The sequence below is a fragment of the Microtus pennsylvanicus genome, chromosome 12 (genome assembly GCF_037038515.1).
Source record: "Microtus pennsylvanicus isolate mMicPen1 chromosome 12, mMicPen1.hap1, whole genome shotgun sequence".
Lineage (NCBI taxonomy): Eukaryota > Metazoa > Chordata > Mammalia > Rodentia > Cricetidae > Microtus > Microtus pennsylvanicus.
Window position 1 is genome coordinate 67,843,760 of NC_134590.1, and position 17,661 is coordinate 67,861,420.

Below are 17,661 nucleotides of genomic sequence, written 5' to 3' on the forward strand. Positions count from 1 at the left end.
GCTCTGAATGCTTTCTGAGTTTTTGGCACACAGGTGAAAGACAGAAGGAGTCTGCAGTAAGGGGTTTGGAAACCAGGAAGGATTAAACTTTGTTGTAGGTCAGTGAAGCAACACTTTATAAAATTGCCCCTTTTATGGACAAAGAGAGATTGCATGTGTTAGCCTTTTGATTTGGTTCAACCTGGAATTAATAAGACAGTGACTGCCCCTCCCCATAGGATGGTTTAACTTAGTGAATTTTCAGCTTTATGATGGCACAGAAGATACCCACACAGTTGTTCCCAAGAAGTTTTCACTTTCAGTGTGTGGAGTTCAGTAGATTATACAGAATGCTGCTGCTGGGTTAGGGTTAGGTGCTGCTGTCTGGTGGGCCTGATATTGGTGTTCTGACACAGGGCAGACACAGCCACATGGGGTTAGGTGGGCCAAGTGCATTTTGACTTAATTTATTATGGACTTAATTCACCATAGGGCTAGGAACATCTGCATTTTTATTACATTCGTTTATTGGTCTGAGGATATCTACATTTTTCAATCTATTTAGATATATCTATATCTATCTATCTATCTATCTATCTATCTATCTATCTATCTATCTATCTATCTATCTATCTATCTATCTATCGAGAGAGGAGAGAGTCACACTAATCAGCCAGTTAAATAGCTATTCCTATTTGCAAGCCATTCCGTAATACTCAGTTGTAAGGGCCTTTTTTTCATGTTATTTTTGTTTTGTTTTTTTTGAGACAGGGTTTCTCTGTGTAGCCCTGGCTACTACTCTATAGTTCCAGGAACTCACTCTGTAGACCAGGCTGGCCTTGAACTCAGAGATCTGCCTGCCTCTGCCACTTGATTGCCTGGCTGTAAGGACCATTTATCAATAACAGTTTTAACTTCTCCTTTCCTGGATGAGGAAGTTTAACTGTGAGGCAATTAAGACAAGCTTGTTTATGAACACACATTGCTTTGTTGCAAGTTGGTGACTTAAGTTTGAGAGTCTGCTGGCCTGGGCAGCTCTAGAGCGAGCACTTAGACACAGATATAGCCTTCACCTGGGCACACCTGGACATGCCCCTGCCTCCGTAAAGGTCTGGCTGCTGTGGACAAGTGCCGAAACAGCATGGCGGAGCAGGCTTGTCCTGTCCCGCCACCAGCACCGAGGGCCCCGGGTCCTCTCTGGTGGATGTAGTCCTGCGTGTCTGCCTTCTGCCTGTGTGGCTTTGGCACTTGAAGCTGCAGAGTGGCCAGACTTCTGAAGTAACGTCCAGAGTTGGCTGGAAACGGGACGCGGGCTCCCTGTGGGCTCCCACTGCCCTGAGCAGCAGAGCATGTTGTCCGTCATTGTGTGACTCTTTTGCATGCAGTCTTCTTGGAACTGGCCAACAGCTTCTGGGTGCTGGGGCTCTTTAAGCTTTCTAAAAACTGTAAACAACTTCAGTAAGCTTTGCAGAAGGAAGCTGTGGTTTCTGGTCTTCCTGTGCGCTCGTGTTTTTTCAGAGGGAGGGCTTAGCTTCTGACCATATTTTTCAACCAGCTCAGAAGGGCTAGGAAATAGACGGCAACTGTCGGCAGAAAGGGAGGAGCCAGGATTCCTCCAAAGGACTTCTCTGAGTGTCCCGGGAGATCTCCCATGGAGAACGAGGTAGGTTCATACCCAGTGTGAAAAGCAAACATCCGTGCCGCTTCCAGACGTGCTTGCACACTGGGACCCTGACCTGCTCTGGGCCGCTGGGTGGAGTTCATTCACCAATTTCCCCAGGCTGAGGCTGGAAGACCGTGTGCTGGAGGAGAGCGGTGGCAAGGTTTGGGCCTGCGTGTGAGGAGCTGGCTTGTTCAGCTGAGGTCCAGGCTCTTGCACTCACTCGTCTAAAGGGATGAATGTCATGGGTTTTATGTCTTCCAGGGAAAATACTTCCTTGTGGACTTCTAGGCCATTGAATTCTGGTTGAAAAATGGTGGTGGGGAAAAGTTGAGAAAGTGCGGGAACTCAGATCTGGAACGCTGTGTGCCTGGAGTTTATCCGTGAGTGCATAACAGAACTAGGCCGCCAGCACGGACCCAGGCCCACCCCAGCATAGCCCTCTGCGGGTTTATCAGTAGAGCAGAAGGGTATAGGAGGCAGAGATCCCTTTTGATTCCGTTCGTCTTGAACTCGGGAGTCCTGAGACAGGACTGAGACAACATGCCGGGCATGTTGTGCCCATTGGTCCATATGCCAAGGTTCTTTTTCCATTCGTAGGGGCAGGAGTACTTACTCCCCCCCCCCCTTTTCGTTTCCCAGGGTCTCACAGACAGCCTTTCCCCAGGCTGGTATTAGTTGAGGATGACCTTGAACTTGTGGTCTTCCTGCCCTGATCTCCAGAGTGCTGTAGTGGTAGACTTGTGCCGCCTCACCTGGTTTTTATGAAGTCCTGGGGATTTAACCAAGGGCTTTGGGCGACTGAGTTAACATCCTCAGGCCTTAATTTTCTCAAGGCAGGGGTGGGGGGAGGGAATCTGTCCCAGGTGTTGCAGACAGCTCTTGAAGCGGGCTACCGCCTGTGAGGCAGCATGGTCAGTAGAAGGAGCTCTTTGTTTGTCTTTTGGGGTTTTGGGGGCAAGAGTTCACTGTGTAGTCTTGGCTGGCCTGGAACTCACAGAGGTTTCCTACCTCCAGAATGCTGGGATTAAAGGCCCGTGCCAGGCTCCAACTAGGAATTTTGTTTGTTTTTTGTTTTTTCAAGACAGGGTTTCTCTGTGTAGTTTTGGAGCCTGGAACTCGCTCTGTAGACCAGACTGGCCTTGAGCTCACAGAGATCTGCCTGCTTCTGCTGGGATTAAGGGCATTCGCCAACACTGCCCGGCAGGAGTTTGTATAAGATGGAGCCTGGGCAGGATGAGATGTGGGAGGAGTGACAGGGGGGATCAGCTCCTGCTGCTCTCCCTGCCTCCCCAGAAGCCCCTTCTCAGACGCTCACATTGACCTCTGAGCCTCTTGTCTCTTCTGGCCCCCCATCCCTCCCAGGCCTGCTCTGACTGTCTTCTGGTTAGATTAGGGGAGGAGACGACAGTACCTTCACTTTCGCGGTACAGTCCTGTTGTGTGGCATGTGGCAAGCATACATAGGGCCTTTTGCTTTGGGCATTGAGGTAGTCTGCTCCCCTCCCCCCTGACAGTTTCTCTGTGTTACAGCCCTGGCTATCCTGGAACTCACTCTGTAGACCAGGCTGGCCTCAAACTCACAGAGATCGACCTGCCTTAACGTCCTGAGTGCTGGAATTAAAGCTGGGCGCCACCACCATCCGAGGAGGTAGTGTTAGGATAAGATGAAACCTACCAAATAGTTGATAGTGAAGATTAAATCACAAGGGCTTGCAAAACTGTTGCACCTCTTTGTACCTTCATTTGTTCCTTCTGGATTGGGCTTGCTAGCACTTTGTCCAGATAATGTGCTGAGCTTAGGACTTCATACTGAACCCAGTTAAAATATGTGGCTGTATTATTTACTTCCGTCCTCAAAGAAAGAGCTCACTTTCCAGGAGTCTTTTCATGGGTATGTGTGTGTGTGTATTTGTCTATCTGTCTGTGTGTCTGTGTCCATGCCATGGTGCATGTGGAGGGCAGAGTTACTACATGAGAAGATCAGAGTGAGTTAGTTTCAGAGATCTGTGTATCAGGCAGGCATCAAACTCAAAATCCTCTTGCTTCCAAGTGCCAGTGTCACAAGCTGTACCAACATGATGGGGTGTGCCGCCATGGTTCTCTGGGTATCTGTGATGGTTCTGTGGTGGTGGTTCTTAGGTTTCTAACCACGTCTCTCCTTCCACACACACTTTTTTTCTTTCTGTGGCACTAGAGAGTAAAGCGGTTTCTTGTTTGCTGGTGAGGTAGTAACTGTGCTGCTGAGCTACAAGCCTATTCTCTTTTCCAACTTGAACTGTTTTTGGCCAATAGTGAAAAAATATTGTCAGGAGCCAAGGGGCCTTTTCAGGGAGAACCTAGGAAAATTTGCACAGTGTGTCGAGGACTTGATTCCTGTGTTCTGTGTTCCTTTTCCCAGCTGTGTGTCTTGGATCCTGGCTTGTCCCTTCGGCCCCGAGGACTCAGTTTCTACAGGAAAGACTTGGTCTGGAAGTCTTGGCCTATGCTCCACTCACCTTGCTGCTCTTCTGGTTCCAGTAACATAGTGAATGAATAATAGCAGTTGCTAAATCTGCCTTTTAATCTCTGTGTATTGATCTGCAGGACATCACAACAAATTAATGACTCTATGATCATTTTGGGATCTTGACTCCATACATCAAAATATTAATTATTTGTCTGTTTATTTATTTATTTGGGTTTTTTTTGAGACAGGATTCCTCTGTGTAGTCCAGTCTGTTCTGGAATTTACCATGTAGACCAGGCTGGCCTTGAACTCACAAAGATTCTCCTGTCTCTGTGCCACCAGGCCCAGATCATTGACTTTCTAGACAGGATTTCCTTTTGCATGTTCATGTTAAGAGCTGGTGTGGTGGCTCTCAGCTGTAATCACGGCACTCAGAAGTCTGAAGCAGGAAAGTTGGCATAATTCTGTTCTCAGCCAGCCTGAGCTACAGCATAAACCGTCTTGGAAAGAAACCAACTGAAAATAGGCTAATAAACAAGCCGGTGAAACAAAAAACAGCTTCAGATCTGAGATGCACCCTCCCCTCCTTTCCCTGTGTAGTACTGGGGATGGAATCTAGTGGTTCTCTCGTGCTAGGCAGGAGCTCTGCTCGCCTGGTGCACCCTCAGCACGGTGTTTTATTTTGAGATCCAGTCTGACCTTGATCTTGCATTCTTCCCGATCTTCCTACCTCCTTGTTCAGGAGCGTCTTTGTTTCTGGGATGTCTGAATGCTGTCCTCCCGTCCTGCTGTCTTAGCTGGGAGCTGAGGCAGCACTAACATGTTGGTCAGCCCTCTCAGAGCGCCCGTCACTCTGTCGAGATGTCACAGTGATGCCTGCAGAGGAACGTCTCAGTCTCAGTGTTCTACATTGTAAGAACAAATTACAATCACTTGAGGCATTGGAGATAAAGAAGAGCGTGCAGAACTTGTACCAGGCTCAGCTCCAGGGTCTCCCTTCACACAGTGTTGTCCCTGTCTCCACGGCTGCATTGAAGGTGGATGCTCGAGACTGATGGCAGTACTAAGCCCGGTGTCTATGTAGACCTTTCCCTGTGCTGAAGTTCTATGTATAAGAGATGAGCACTAGAGATTACTGTATAATAATTGTAACACTGTCCTGCAGTAAACGTATTCCAAACTTACAAATTGTTAATTTCTGGAGTTCTCCATCTAATCCTTACCAGTCACAGTCGACTGTGGGTAACTGAAATCTAGGAAAGTGAGGCCATGGATGGGGAGGGGGGGCGGTCATTGCAATCTGCAGTGTCTGTACTTCCTTAGACCCAAAGGCCCAAGTCCAAGAGGCACTGGAGTTGCCTCCACATGACTCAGGCTTGGGATTTAGGGATTGCGCTTTCTTTGGCTAGTCTGTGAGTGGACCAAGGGTGACATTGCTTCCATTCAGCTCTCCTTGTTCCTTACCGCTTAGGGTAGCACAAAAACAGGGTGGTTTAGCATCATAGTAGGCCTTCAACGTCTGCTGCTGTTTTGACTAGAGTTCAGTTTCTCTTGCTCTGCTCCTGTCCTAATTTTTCTGCTTCACTACAGCCCTCTCGAGGGCAGAGACTATTCTGTCCACAGCCGCCTTGGACTCCTGATCTAGGGTCTGCATTGGGATTTATTATTTATTAAAGCCTGTACTGGCTACTTATAGGCCACATACTGGATGCTGGAGGTCACGCAAGCTGCCAGAGGCAGGGATGGGCATACAGCTCAGGGGTAGGGCACTTGGCTGGGCATGTGCAGAACTGAAAGAATGGACTCTCAGACAGTGAAGGGCATATTTAGGGGCATCGGGCTAGCCTCGTTTCTGCCTTGTAGAGTTCTAGCCAGTGTCGCCTCATTATAGTCTGTCTTTTGGGCTGGGATTACAAGACACACCCGGGGTTCTTGCCAACACAGATTCTGTTTTATGAGCTGCGCATCGCTGTTAGAGTCACAGTGAAAGTTGCCTGTTGATTTGGTGAGAGCTTCTTGGTTAGAGATTGATCTTGGCAAACTTCTGGTTTCACAGTTGGTTTCCTGTTGCTTCCTTGTGTAATTTAGTACTGAGCTGGACTAACAGACAGCTTCTGTAAGCCCTGACTGATAGCTGAGCTGCCTGTGTATGGGAGCCAGCCTTCGGTCACTGTCCGCTACACGGAACTGCTGTCGAAAGAAGGCGCTGTGAGGCTGCAGGGGGAGTGGGTGGGGACGGACACTCTGTCCTGACCAGAGTGAAGTACTGTGCCTGTGCTTGGTGCTTCTGGAGGGTCAGGTTTATGGACCATGAACACGTGGATGTTTAAGAACTCAGGAAGAAGAAGCAGTCAGGAATACACATTTGGTATAATTGGGGTACTGTCTGGTCACAGGTGGTGCCATGGTGAAGAAATCACAGCTCTCTTCATCAGGGAGATGAAACATGACTTGTATGTTGTTCAAATGTGTCACTACGTTTGGGGGTCATCTCTAGCCCACAGTTCACTGTCAGGTTGTCCGATGAGTCTCAAATTACCATTTCCCACTGTTCTCCCGTACGAACCCCACACTGAGGTCATCCTGTCCAAGTGCCCCTGCCCTGTCCACCTCTTGTCTAAACTCACCCTGGGCCTGAAAGAAAGCCTGTGGGAGCTTGAGGAGAATGAAATGGAAGGGTCCCAAAGATGGCCTGACTTAACGTATCTCAGAGACTCTTCTAGAAGTGCTTTCTGTCCTCTCTGGTGTTTGTCATCTTCTGTGGATCTCAGTTCTCATGACGTTGTGTATATTTACATCTTTTCATAGTTTAGGAGTGGGCAGCGGTAGGCAGCAGTTCTTCATCCTTCTCAAGAATGTACTGTTATGAAATATAATTTTTTTTTCAACGGAGGGGCATGGGATATAGCTCACATGATATAGTCCCTGCTCAGCAGGAGCAAAGCCCTGGGTTCTGTTTTTAGCACTGCATAAAAACAAAAAAGGGCGTTGTGGTGCAAACCTGTATTCCTAGCACTTGCGCTTGGGAGCTGGAGACAGGATGTAAGCTCAGAGTTCTCAGCTATACAGTGAGTTGGAAGCCAGCCTGAGCTACAGGAGACCCTGTCTCAAAAGCAGCTGAGATTCCTGTGCTCATCACGGAGTTCCAACTGTTATAGTTCCTAGCATCTTATTTCACTGTGTGTGTGTGTGTGTGTGTGTGTGGTCAATGAGAGAGTCAGCCCACGTGAGTGGAAATACTTTAGAGCTCTGGGCCACAGTCTTACTCTCCCTCGGGTGCACGGATGCAGAGGTGGGTAGATGCTGGCCCCTCTTTATTACTCAGTCTGTAGTCTGAAGCTTTGACTCCAGGCTATAAAGAGCATTTGAAGAAGAGATGGGTTGTCAAGTAAAATTTATTTACAGTGTATCAGATCATCACTCAGCTTTCTACAGCTTGCTCACAAACTGCTCTTGATGACTGACAGAGGCTCATTTAGAGACAGTAGAGCTCAGCTGACTTGTGTGGGAAGCAGGGTAACGCAGACCACATCAGAGCAGGTGAGGGTTGAGCCTGAGGTCCTGAGTTGGCGGGGACTTGTGGGGAGAGCGGGCACGGTGGCAGTGAGCGCGCAGCTCTAGCACCAGGGCTGTTTTGACTGCTGAGTGGGCTTCCTGGATCTGTGTCCATTTCAGTGGACCAGTGGAATAAACCCAGATGTCAGAGGGTCAAGGATGTGAAGCCAAGGGGCAGGGAAGCTCTCCGTGGCAGGAGGCAGCAGGAGCGGGAAGGGTGTCAGGGTGGGTTTCTGAGGCTGGGGCTGGGTGGATCTTGTTTGCTTGTTGGTTTCTTGCCCAGTGCCAGAGAGCCGAGCCTGAGAGTGAGGCTGGGGAGCAGCCCCCATGTAGGGTCTCCTGGGAGGGAGCCCTGGACCCTGTGAGTCCTGTCTGATAATTTAGTCTATACATTTTCTGTTTGTTTGTTTGGGGATTAAGGGGAGGTCAGAGCTGAGCCCCTTGTGGTCTCCTAGCTGCTGTCTACTGCACTGGAGAGAAAACAGCTAGGACGCCCTTTTCTTTCTTGCATTGCTCGTGGCTTTGGTTTCTGTGACCTCCTGCAGAGGACACATTGAAGTGTCTTGGTTTCTCGAGTGAAGAAATGGCCGGCAGTGCCATCTTTCCGCAGAGCTGGGGATAGCTTCTGTTTGTGGTCATGGTAGGAAATACTAGGTTTGCTTCCCCGCTCCCTAGCTCACAAGTTCTTTTTGATTACATGTAGGTTTTGTCTTCAAAGCCCTGGTACTAACCTCACATCCAGCAGGATGTAGGGCTGTGAGTGTAGGTGGCCAGCTTGGAGCTCTAGCAGAGTGAAGGAGCCACGCGAGTCCCTAGTCTGGTGTGAACTTCTTGGAGCTCATTTGCCCCTGACTGTGGAAACGCCTTTGTGGGTGGCAGCCCCTGCCCACTTGCTGTCTCAGAGCCGTGATGACCTGGCCCACACAGAGCTGGGAAGTGTTGGAGCTCTGCTGTGCTGCTGTCTTCTGGGGACTGTCCCCTGCCTGTCTTCACTCCAGTGAGAGTTGTCTGAGTGTTAGAGGAGCCATTACAGGCTATTCTGTCCTCCGTGCCGTATCTGCTTGGACACTACCCTCCCAGGCGTGTGAGCTAGCGTAGAGCCGTGCCGCAGCCTCGTGTGCTCTTGGTCCTCCCTCACAGGCTGCTGTGGTTAGTCCCTGTTTTCATGGCGACTGTGCTAATCGTTTTGGGCACTTCTGTTTGTTAGTAGGTACAGCACAAATGTGTGAATAATGAACTCCAATCATTGCCGTTTCTGCCTGCAGCCTGGAATTGTGTCACCATTTAAACGAGTATTCCTAAAAGGTGAAAAGAGTAGAGATAAGAAAGCCCATGAGAAGGTGACAGAGAGGCGCCCTCTGCACACTGTGGTGCTGTCATTACCTGAGCGCGTCGAGCCAGACAGACTGCTGAGCGACTATATTGAGAAGGAGGTGAAGGTAAGTCACCGTGGGCCACAGGGCACTCCTGCCAAACAGCCCATTGCCAGCTCCACACAGGTGCTTTAGCCTGTGCCCTACCCGCTTTCTTGCCTCGGGATAATAACTGGAAACCCCCAAACCAGCCCGTCCTTAACTCTGGTTTCTGATCCTTTGTAGTAGTGTGCCACTTTGTCTCTTGAAAAGGCTTGTAGAACAGGGAAACCATGGCTTCCCCATTTGCAGAAGACGGCTTGTGCTTGTTCTGGGCCCAGGAGCCATTGCGTGTTCAGGGCCCAGACCCTTAGCCTGACTGCTTGACGTCTTATGTCTCAGGGAGACCGGTCAGGATGTGTGATGACCCCTAGAATGGAAATAAATTAATAAAAATATATGAAGCTGTAAGCTCAGAGAGAGCAGGAGGAGTGACAGGCTGTGGGAACCCATGAATGGAAAGAAGGAAGCCAGTGGAGGTGAGGGACGATAGAGACAAAAAGGGACCTTGCTTAACACTTTATACCTTCACAAAAGTCAACTTAGAGGGCACTGTGGGCTTAAGTGTCCACTTCTAAAACTGGTAAGGGCATTGCAGAGGGACAGAGAACAATTCATGGTGTCAGGTTAGGCAGAGTTCTTAGATGACACCAGGAAGAAAAACTGGTCATCCAGACTTTCAAAATGCAAATACTTCAGCCTGTATGTGAGGATAAAATAGCAGTAGAATGTCTCCTTAGTGTGCAGAGGACCCTGGGGTCTGTCCTCATACCACAAAAGAAGAGATGAGAAGACATACTACAGACAGAGAGGAAATATTTGGAACCACGTATCTGACTAAGACTAGTATCTAGATCCCCTTTCCAGATTCAGTGTTAAAGCAGTCCAGCTGGATCCTGCAGGGAAGGGCATACGGGAAGTGGTATTTAGGGGTGAAAGGATGCCTAAGTCTAACCATCATGGAGGTGCTGACAAAAGCCACAGTGGCTATTAGCACACTGCTAACAAAATGCCAAAAATAAAACAGTGGCAACACCCGGTACCTCTGAGGATGCAGAGCACGGGGCTCACATCCTGATGTCACAAGGGAGTCTGCCGCTTTCTTAAAACCTCAATATTAGCTATTAGCTACTCAACACTTGCGTTTCTAAGCCTTTTATCCCACTGAGCTGCATGATTTTATTGGTATGAAAATGGTATCTGCATATTCAGAGTAGTTTTTACAAGCACGTGTGTATGTGTGCCTGTGCACAAGTGTGTGAGTCAGAAGCAGGTGGCTCTCCCTGAGTCAAAGCCAGCCTAATCTACAGAGGAAGTTCCAGGCTACCTCAGGGTACATAGTGACCTCATCTCCAAAACAAACAAAAATAAATGAAAGCTTGCTTATGTATAGCCGGGTAAGGTGGTGATTCCAGCTGCTCAAGAGAGTGAGGGGAGGATCACTTGAGCCCAAGAGTTCAAGGCTATCCTGGGCAGAGGGGCAAGAAATGATTATTGGTGATAATACTAATTTAAAGTAGCAAATAGCCAGCTGGTCGCCGTGGCGCACACCTTTAATCCCAGCACTTGGAAGGCAGAGGTGGATGGATCCCTGAGTTGGAGACCAGTGTGGTCTACACAGTGAGATCCAGGACAGCCTGGGCTACACAGAGAAACCCTGTCTCAAAAAAACAAAAGCCAACTAAATTATTCAGTAAATAAAATGGTAAATAACACAGGCAAGTAAAAAGAAAACAAAAACAAACAAAAAAACAGGCAGTGCATGAGCAAGACTAATTCCTGAGCAGTGTAGCAAGACGTGTAGATGAACTGGGCGGTGGTGGTGCACGCCTTTAATCCCAGCACTCTACAAAACGAAAAAACAAAAAAAAAAAACAAAACAAAACAAACAAACAAAAACAAATACGCCAGTGGCAAGGAAATACTTCTTTTTATTCCAGTGGGCTGCCTTTTTTTTTTTCTTTGAGACAGGGCTTCTCTGTAGCTTTGGAAGCTGTCCTGTAACTCACTCTGTAGACCAGGCTGGACTCAAACTCACAGAGATCCGCCTGCCTCTGCCTCCCGAGTGCTGGGATTAAAGGTGTGCGCCGCCACCGCCCAGCACCAGTGTGGTTCTTTAAGGAACTATTTAGGTTTGTGAGTGCTAGGTCCACACAGCAGCCGTGTTTACCATCTTCACAGATGTTCTTGCATAACGCTCACAAAACCGTCACCAAGTGAGGCGTTTTCCATCCCATGCTGACCTCTGGCTTGTGTTGGTGTGCTGCTCGCTCATGGGGCATGGGTGTCTGAGTGGACTCCAGGCCTGCGATGCGACTTTCATTCACTGCGTGTCCCACCGGCAGCGGGACTGGCTTTGCGTCACCACTTTGCTCTGCAGTTTCGGGCTGAGATGGGTTTTAGGAGTTCAGTAAGTGGTGGGTCAGCAGCTCTTTTTTATCCAGGGGACCCTAGAAGGTAGACCCATTCTCACAGTGACTCCCCAACTTCTGTATGTCCACACCACACACAGGGCTTGCTGGCAGTGTCTGTCTCTTAAGTGTCAACATCACCTATAACCTTTATTCCAGAAACCTTTGAAGATTATCATTTTCTCAGTTACATGTGCCCAAGTCAACAAAATACCTTTAGAGCCAGGCAGTAGTGGCGCATGCCTTTAATTCAGTACTGGGGAGACAGAGGCAGGCGGATCTCTGAGTTCAAGGCCAGCCTGGTCTACAAAACTCTCTTCAGAAAGTTGGAATCCTTCCCCTTCAGGCTTTGCCTCTCGATCACCATAGGGTGTAAGAGCTACTTCAGAACTAGGAGTAGTCAGGTTGGTACTTTGTTCTAGAAGCCCTCTGCTTGCCCGTTTCTGTATGGCTTATAAATAATACAGTGGACCGTTGGCTCCATCTCTCTTGCTCCGAGGGACTGCACCATTCAGTGAGCCAGATGCTCAGGTGTCCCGCTGTCATGTTGACTTTGCTGCATGTTACCAGCCCAACCTGCCTGGCCTGCCCTTGGTGAATTGCTCTTGCCTGGCTTGTACAGTTCCTGGCCTGTGGCTTCTCTGTCCTGGGGGCCCAGTTCTGTGATCACACTCCACAGTTAGTTTCCCCATGTAGAGGCTGACCGTCCCAGAGAGCCTCGGGATACCCATGCTCTTTCCAAATGTCCCCAGTGCCATGGTAGTTAGAGCACCTTCAGGCCTCCTGAGGCCTGGTGCATTTCCTGGTGGGGTTTGTGGGTCCTTCTCAACATGCACACATTGTGAGTTCTTTGCTCTGTGGCCATCTGTGAGAGTTGTATCAGCTGGGTGGTGGTGGCACAGGCCTTTAATTCCATCATTTGGGAGGTAGCGGCAGGCAGATCTCTGTGAATTCGTGGCCAGCATGGTCTACAGAGTGAGTTCCAGGAAGCCAGGGCTACACAGAGAAACCCCATCTCAAACAAACAAACAAACCAAAGGTATTTTTGCTGCTTTATTCTGGAATATTTTTGTTAATTAAATTTTCCCTTTGGCAGTTACATACATATATGTAATGTATGCTGACCACTCCCATCTTCTCCTGTCCTCCTCTGACTATCTTGTCTACAGCTCTGTCTTCACTAAACATCTTTTCTTGTTTGTTTTGAGACAGGGTTTCTCTGCGTAGTCCTGGCTGCCTGGAACTTGCTCTATAGACCAGACTGGCCTTGAACTCAGAGATCCGCCTGCCCTGCCTCCTAAATGCTGGGATTAAAGGTGTAAGTCACCACTTCCCATTAAACATCTCTTTCCCACATTCTTGTTTGTTCGTTTTGTTTTGTGACCCACTTAGTTTAACCAGGGCCACCTGCGTGACCATGGGTTTGGGGCTATCTGTTGAAACTGGTGGGCGCAGCAGTGGAAAACAGCCGAAGACAGTGACTGTTCCACTCCCAGAATCTGTCGGTAGCCTGTAGTTCAGGGGTAAGGGGCGCTGCTCCACCCATGACTGACAGTTGACAGAGCCTATCTTGTGCAGCCCCGTGCAGATGCTGAAGGTGCTGTAGGTCCATGCTCACAGTGTGACTGACAGTTGACAGAGCCCATCTTGTGCAGCCCCGTGCAGATACTGAAGGTGCTGTAGGTCCATGCGCACAGTGTGACTGACAGTTGACAGAGCCCATCTTGTGCAGCCCGGTGCAGATACTGAAGGTGCTGTAGGTCCATGCTCACAGTGATCGCACAGAGGTCAGAGGTGGCACTTCACCTTCTTCTGGCTCTCACATTTTTTCCCTCAGCAGCAATGTTCCCTGAACCTTAGAGGGAGTGTTGTAAATGTCTTTATTTTAGCCATGAGTGCTCAACAGCCACATCTTATTCTCAGCATTTTATCACTGATAAATGTTGTAGCAATTTTCACTCTCTCTGTACACACACAAGCACACGGAGCATAGCGAGCAGGCAGAGAGGGCCTTTGAGGCACCTTTACAGTCCAGCTCAGGACAGGTGAGATACTCGGTGGGTAAGACACCATTAATCCCGGTGACTTGAGTTGAATTCTCGGAAGATCGCTGACTGAGAGGACGAGTTCCTCCAAATTGTCCTCTGAGATCTACTTGTGTCCCGCCCACTATAACCCTAAAAAATAAAGGTAGATACAATACTATTTTTTACTTTTTTTTTTATCCTTTTTTACTTTGTTTTGAGGCAAGGACTCACTATGTAATCTTGGTTGGCTTGGAACTCATAGAAATTCTTCCTGCTTCTGCCTCTCAAGTGGGATTAAAGGCATATGCCACCATGCCTGGCTAGATACAATATTAGCAGAATTAATCTTGAGTGTGTGCTCACATATATGTGTGTGTTCATGTGAGTGTGTGCGTGTGTATGGAAGTCAGACAGCGACTTCAGATGTTGGTCTCTCATTGTTTGCCTCTATACTCCAGTGAGCTTGTAGAAATTCTCCGTTCTCACCTCCCATCTTGCCATAGAATCCCTGAACTTATTACTCCCTGTTAGTTGTAGCTTCTGGAGATTGTAACTCAGGCTCATGTTTGCATGACAAATGTTTTTGCCTACTGAGCCATCTTCCCAGTCCCATAGTCCAGAAAGCCCTTGAACTGCTGACCGTGCTGTCGCCTCTTGAGTGCTGGAATTACTGGTCTACTCCACCATGTCCTGCCTGAAACACCCTTTGGCCCCCATTCCTTTCTCCAACATTCAGTAGAATTTACGATGAACCTTTCTGAATCTGGCTCTTAGTTGTTACCGAATCTGCTTCTTTAATAGATCATTGGGATGTTCAAATTGTGTGTTTTCCTGTGAGCTCCTCCTCCTTTGGTAGATTGTCTCTACAAGCAGATGTTGTATGCAGGCCTCTTTTAAAGGTAAGGTGTATTTACGACCCAGATGTGGTCACTGGATGGATCTTGCGTAGGAGCTGAAGGATGTGCAGTCTGCTGTTGCTGAGTGGTGTTGACTGTAGCTGACAGGCACAGTCCATTGAGTGCTGATGCTGAGTCCAGCTCTGTCCTTCTGATTTCTGGGGGGGCCAAAAGACATGTGAATGTGTGTGCACCTGTGGAAAGGCCAGAGGTCAACATCAGATGCCTTCCTTCATTGCTGCCCATGTTACTTCTCTAAAACAGCATCTCTCACTTGTCCTGGAGCTGATCTGGCTCGCCTGACTGGCCAGCAAGCCTCAGTGATCCTCCTGTGTCTGCCTCCTCAGCCGGAGTACCAGAGTATTCTTCCTCAGGGGTGCTGGGGACAGAACTCAGATCCTCAAGCTACTGAGCGCCAGCTTCCTTCTGATCTTTTGCCTGCTGCATCTGTTCATTTCTGATTGAGGTTGTTGAAGTCTCAGCCGTATTAGAGTCATCTGCTTTCCCTTATAGTTCCAGTGGTTTTTACTTTCACGTATTTTGGCACATGGTTAGAAACATGGCACAGAGCTGGGTGGTGGTGGCGCACGCCTTTAATCCCAGCACTCGGGAGGCAGAGGCAGGCGGATCTCTGTGAGTTCGAGGCCAGCCTGGTCTACAAGAGCTAGTTCCAGGACAGCCAGGGCTGTTACACAGAGAAACCTTGTCTAAAAACAAACAAACAAACAAAAAACCAAAACCCGAAAACAAACAAAAGAAGCATAGCACTTGTGGATTACTATGTCTTATTGAAGAGTTGGCTCCTGACTCGGCATGGTCGTGCACTCCTTTAATTCCAGCACTCGGAAGTCAGACAGGCAGATCTCTGTGAGTTCAGGGCTACGTAGTGAGAGCTTATCCCCTAAACAAAGCAAAAAGAATTGGCTTGTTGATCAGCTTGTCTGCCTCTTTTATCTCTAATTTCCCTCCTGTGCTGCTGGGGCTTGAGCCCGCGACCTCACGAGCACCAAGTGAGTGCTCCACCACTGAGCTCCACCCTCCAGCTCTACTTTTCTTATCCAGAGTTTTCCCTGAAAGTAGGCATTGGTTTTCTTCCGTTGAGCACTAGCTCAAGATGACTTTTCTGTTTTCTCTATCTGTGCGCATCTTCATAATCAAAGTGGTTCTCTTGTGGAGAGCAGAACTCCATCTTACTGTACTTTAAAATCCAGTCGGAGCCAGGCATGCTGGTGCTCGCCTTCATCTCAGCACTGGGGAGGCAGAGAGAGGAACGATCTCTGTGTTAGAGGCCAGCTGTTCAGGTCAGCCAGGGAGCGGAGAGACCCTGTCTCAGAACAGACAGACAGCGACAACAATGATGATAAATAAAATCCAGCCTGACAATATTTGTCATTTTTTTCTAATATGTATGCTGTGTATGGTGTGTGTGTGTGTGTGTGGTGTGTGTCAGTGGTGTGTGTCTGTAGTGTGCTTGTAGTGTGTGTCTGTGTGATGTGTGTGGTGTGGTGTGTGTGTGATATGTGTGTGAGTGGTATGTGTGTGATGTGTGTCTGTAGTGTGTGTCTGTGTGATGTGTGTATGTGGGTGTGTGTGAATACACTTATGGTCCCACAAAGGCCAGAGAAAAGAGCATCAGGTGTCTTGCTTTGTCACTTTCTACCATATTCCCTTGAAACAAGGTCTGTCACTGAACTAGGCTGGCTGGCAGTCAGCAAGTCTGACAATTTTTCTGTCTCTACCACCCACACCTGTGGGGCATGCCCAGCTTTTTATGTTGGTTCTGGGGATTTGAACCCAGGTCCTTGTGCTTTCAAATTAAGTGCTTCTACTTGCTAAGCCATCTTCCCATCCCCAGTGTGTGTGCATGTGCTTGTGTATGTGTGTGTTTTTACTGGGCATTAAACCTAGGACCTCACACATACTATATCCCTAATGTCCAAAAGTAAATAGTGATATAGCTAGATTAATACTTTACTGTATTTAACCCTTTTCCTTCCCTTGTTTTTTGTTTTCTTCTCCCCACCCTTTTTTCTGCTTTCTGTGGTTTTATTTGAGCATTTTGTACAATGTTTTTCTTCTCTGACTATCTCACATAGATATTTATATGTTAACTTAATTCAAATGTATTATTTTAATTTAATGCCTTGGTATAAACATATTTCTTTCCAGTTTGCCATTCTGCCTGCCAGTTCCCAAATACCTAGCAGCCACTTCCCAGATAATTGACTCAGAGGCTTAATATTACTTATAAATACTTGACCAATAGCTCAGGCTTATTATTAACTAGCTCTTACAGTATAAGTTAACTCATATTCCTTATTTACACTCTACTACGTTACGGTACCTTTTCTCAGTACAGCATGCCCATCTTGCTCTCTCTGCCATCTGGCCAGCGTCTCCTAACTATGCCCTTCTCCTTTCCATCATCCTTAGTTTGATCGCCCCACCTATACTTCCTGCCTGGCTACAGGGCAATCAGCATTTTGTTAAACCAATTCGAGTGACAAATCTTTACAATGTACAAGAGAATTTGCAGAAAGCATTTACAACTAACCTCATTCCACTTTCAGACAGTGCCGTCCTGTTTCGTGTGTCACTATGGCCGTTTTATTACTGAAGATAGCTTGAGTAACACTCATCAGGAAAACACCAAAAGCGATTCAGATTTTGATGTTTTTCTGGCATTATAATCTTTGTATCATGTTTTATGGGTTGAGCGTCCCTGAAACTCCCAGCCACTTCACAGTTTGGAACTTTCTAGCTTTGTGTTGATATTCAGTGTTCAGTTTTCAGTGAGGGTGCTAGTCCTGTACTCAGTCTGCCCATCCCAGTAACAGTTTTGTGCTGCTTGCTTCTCTTACCTGTAAGCTCCCTCGTCTAGTGCACGGTTGCTGTTATTTCCAGTCAGCTGCTGCTGGGGCCATTAAAATAAGAAAATAGAAGATTTTTTTCTTTACATATTCTTTATCTATGTAGATCACAGATTCTGGTCAAGTAATTTTCCTTTTCTCTGAAGGAGATTTGCTTATTTTATGTGTATATGTGACTGAATATGTGTGTGTGTGTGTGTGTAGTGCCTGGAGAAGCCTGAAGAGGCGTTGGATTCCCTGGAAATGGAGTTGCAGATGGTAGTGAATTACCATGTGGGTGTTGGGAGCTGAACCTAGGTCTTCTGCAAGAGTAGTCAGTGCTCTTAACTGCTGAGCCCCTCTGAAGTCCCCCCCCCCATTTACTTTTATTTTATGTGCATTGGTGTTTTGCCTGCAGGTATAT

General features: G+C 47.8%; 1 protein-coding gene across 3 annotated transcripts in view; it reads left to right on the top strand.

Annotated features, from left to right (window-relative positions):
- Ccm2 (CCM2 scaffold protein) overlaps window positions 1–17,661 on the top strand; it is a 53,735-nt gene that overhangs the window by 17,152 nt on the left and 18,922 nt on the right. Inside the window, exons 1-2 of one of the 3 annotated variants that reach the window (XM_075944293.1) lie at window positions 1,449–1,642; window positions 8,908–9,081. The exons of 1 other annotated variant lie outside the window; for it this stretch is intronic. In XM_075944293.1, the coding sequence (XP_075800408.1) occupies window positions 1,631–1,642; window positions 8,908–9,081 (186 nt within the window). In that variant the 5' untranslated portion in view covers window positions 1,449–1,630. Of the gene's footprint in view, window positions 1–1,448; window positions 1,643–8,907; window positions 9,082–17,661 lie in introns of those variants that run through there. One more of the 3 variants, XM_075944292.1, reaches the window with a different exon arrangement.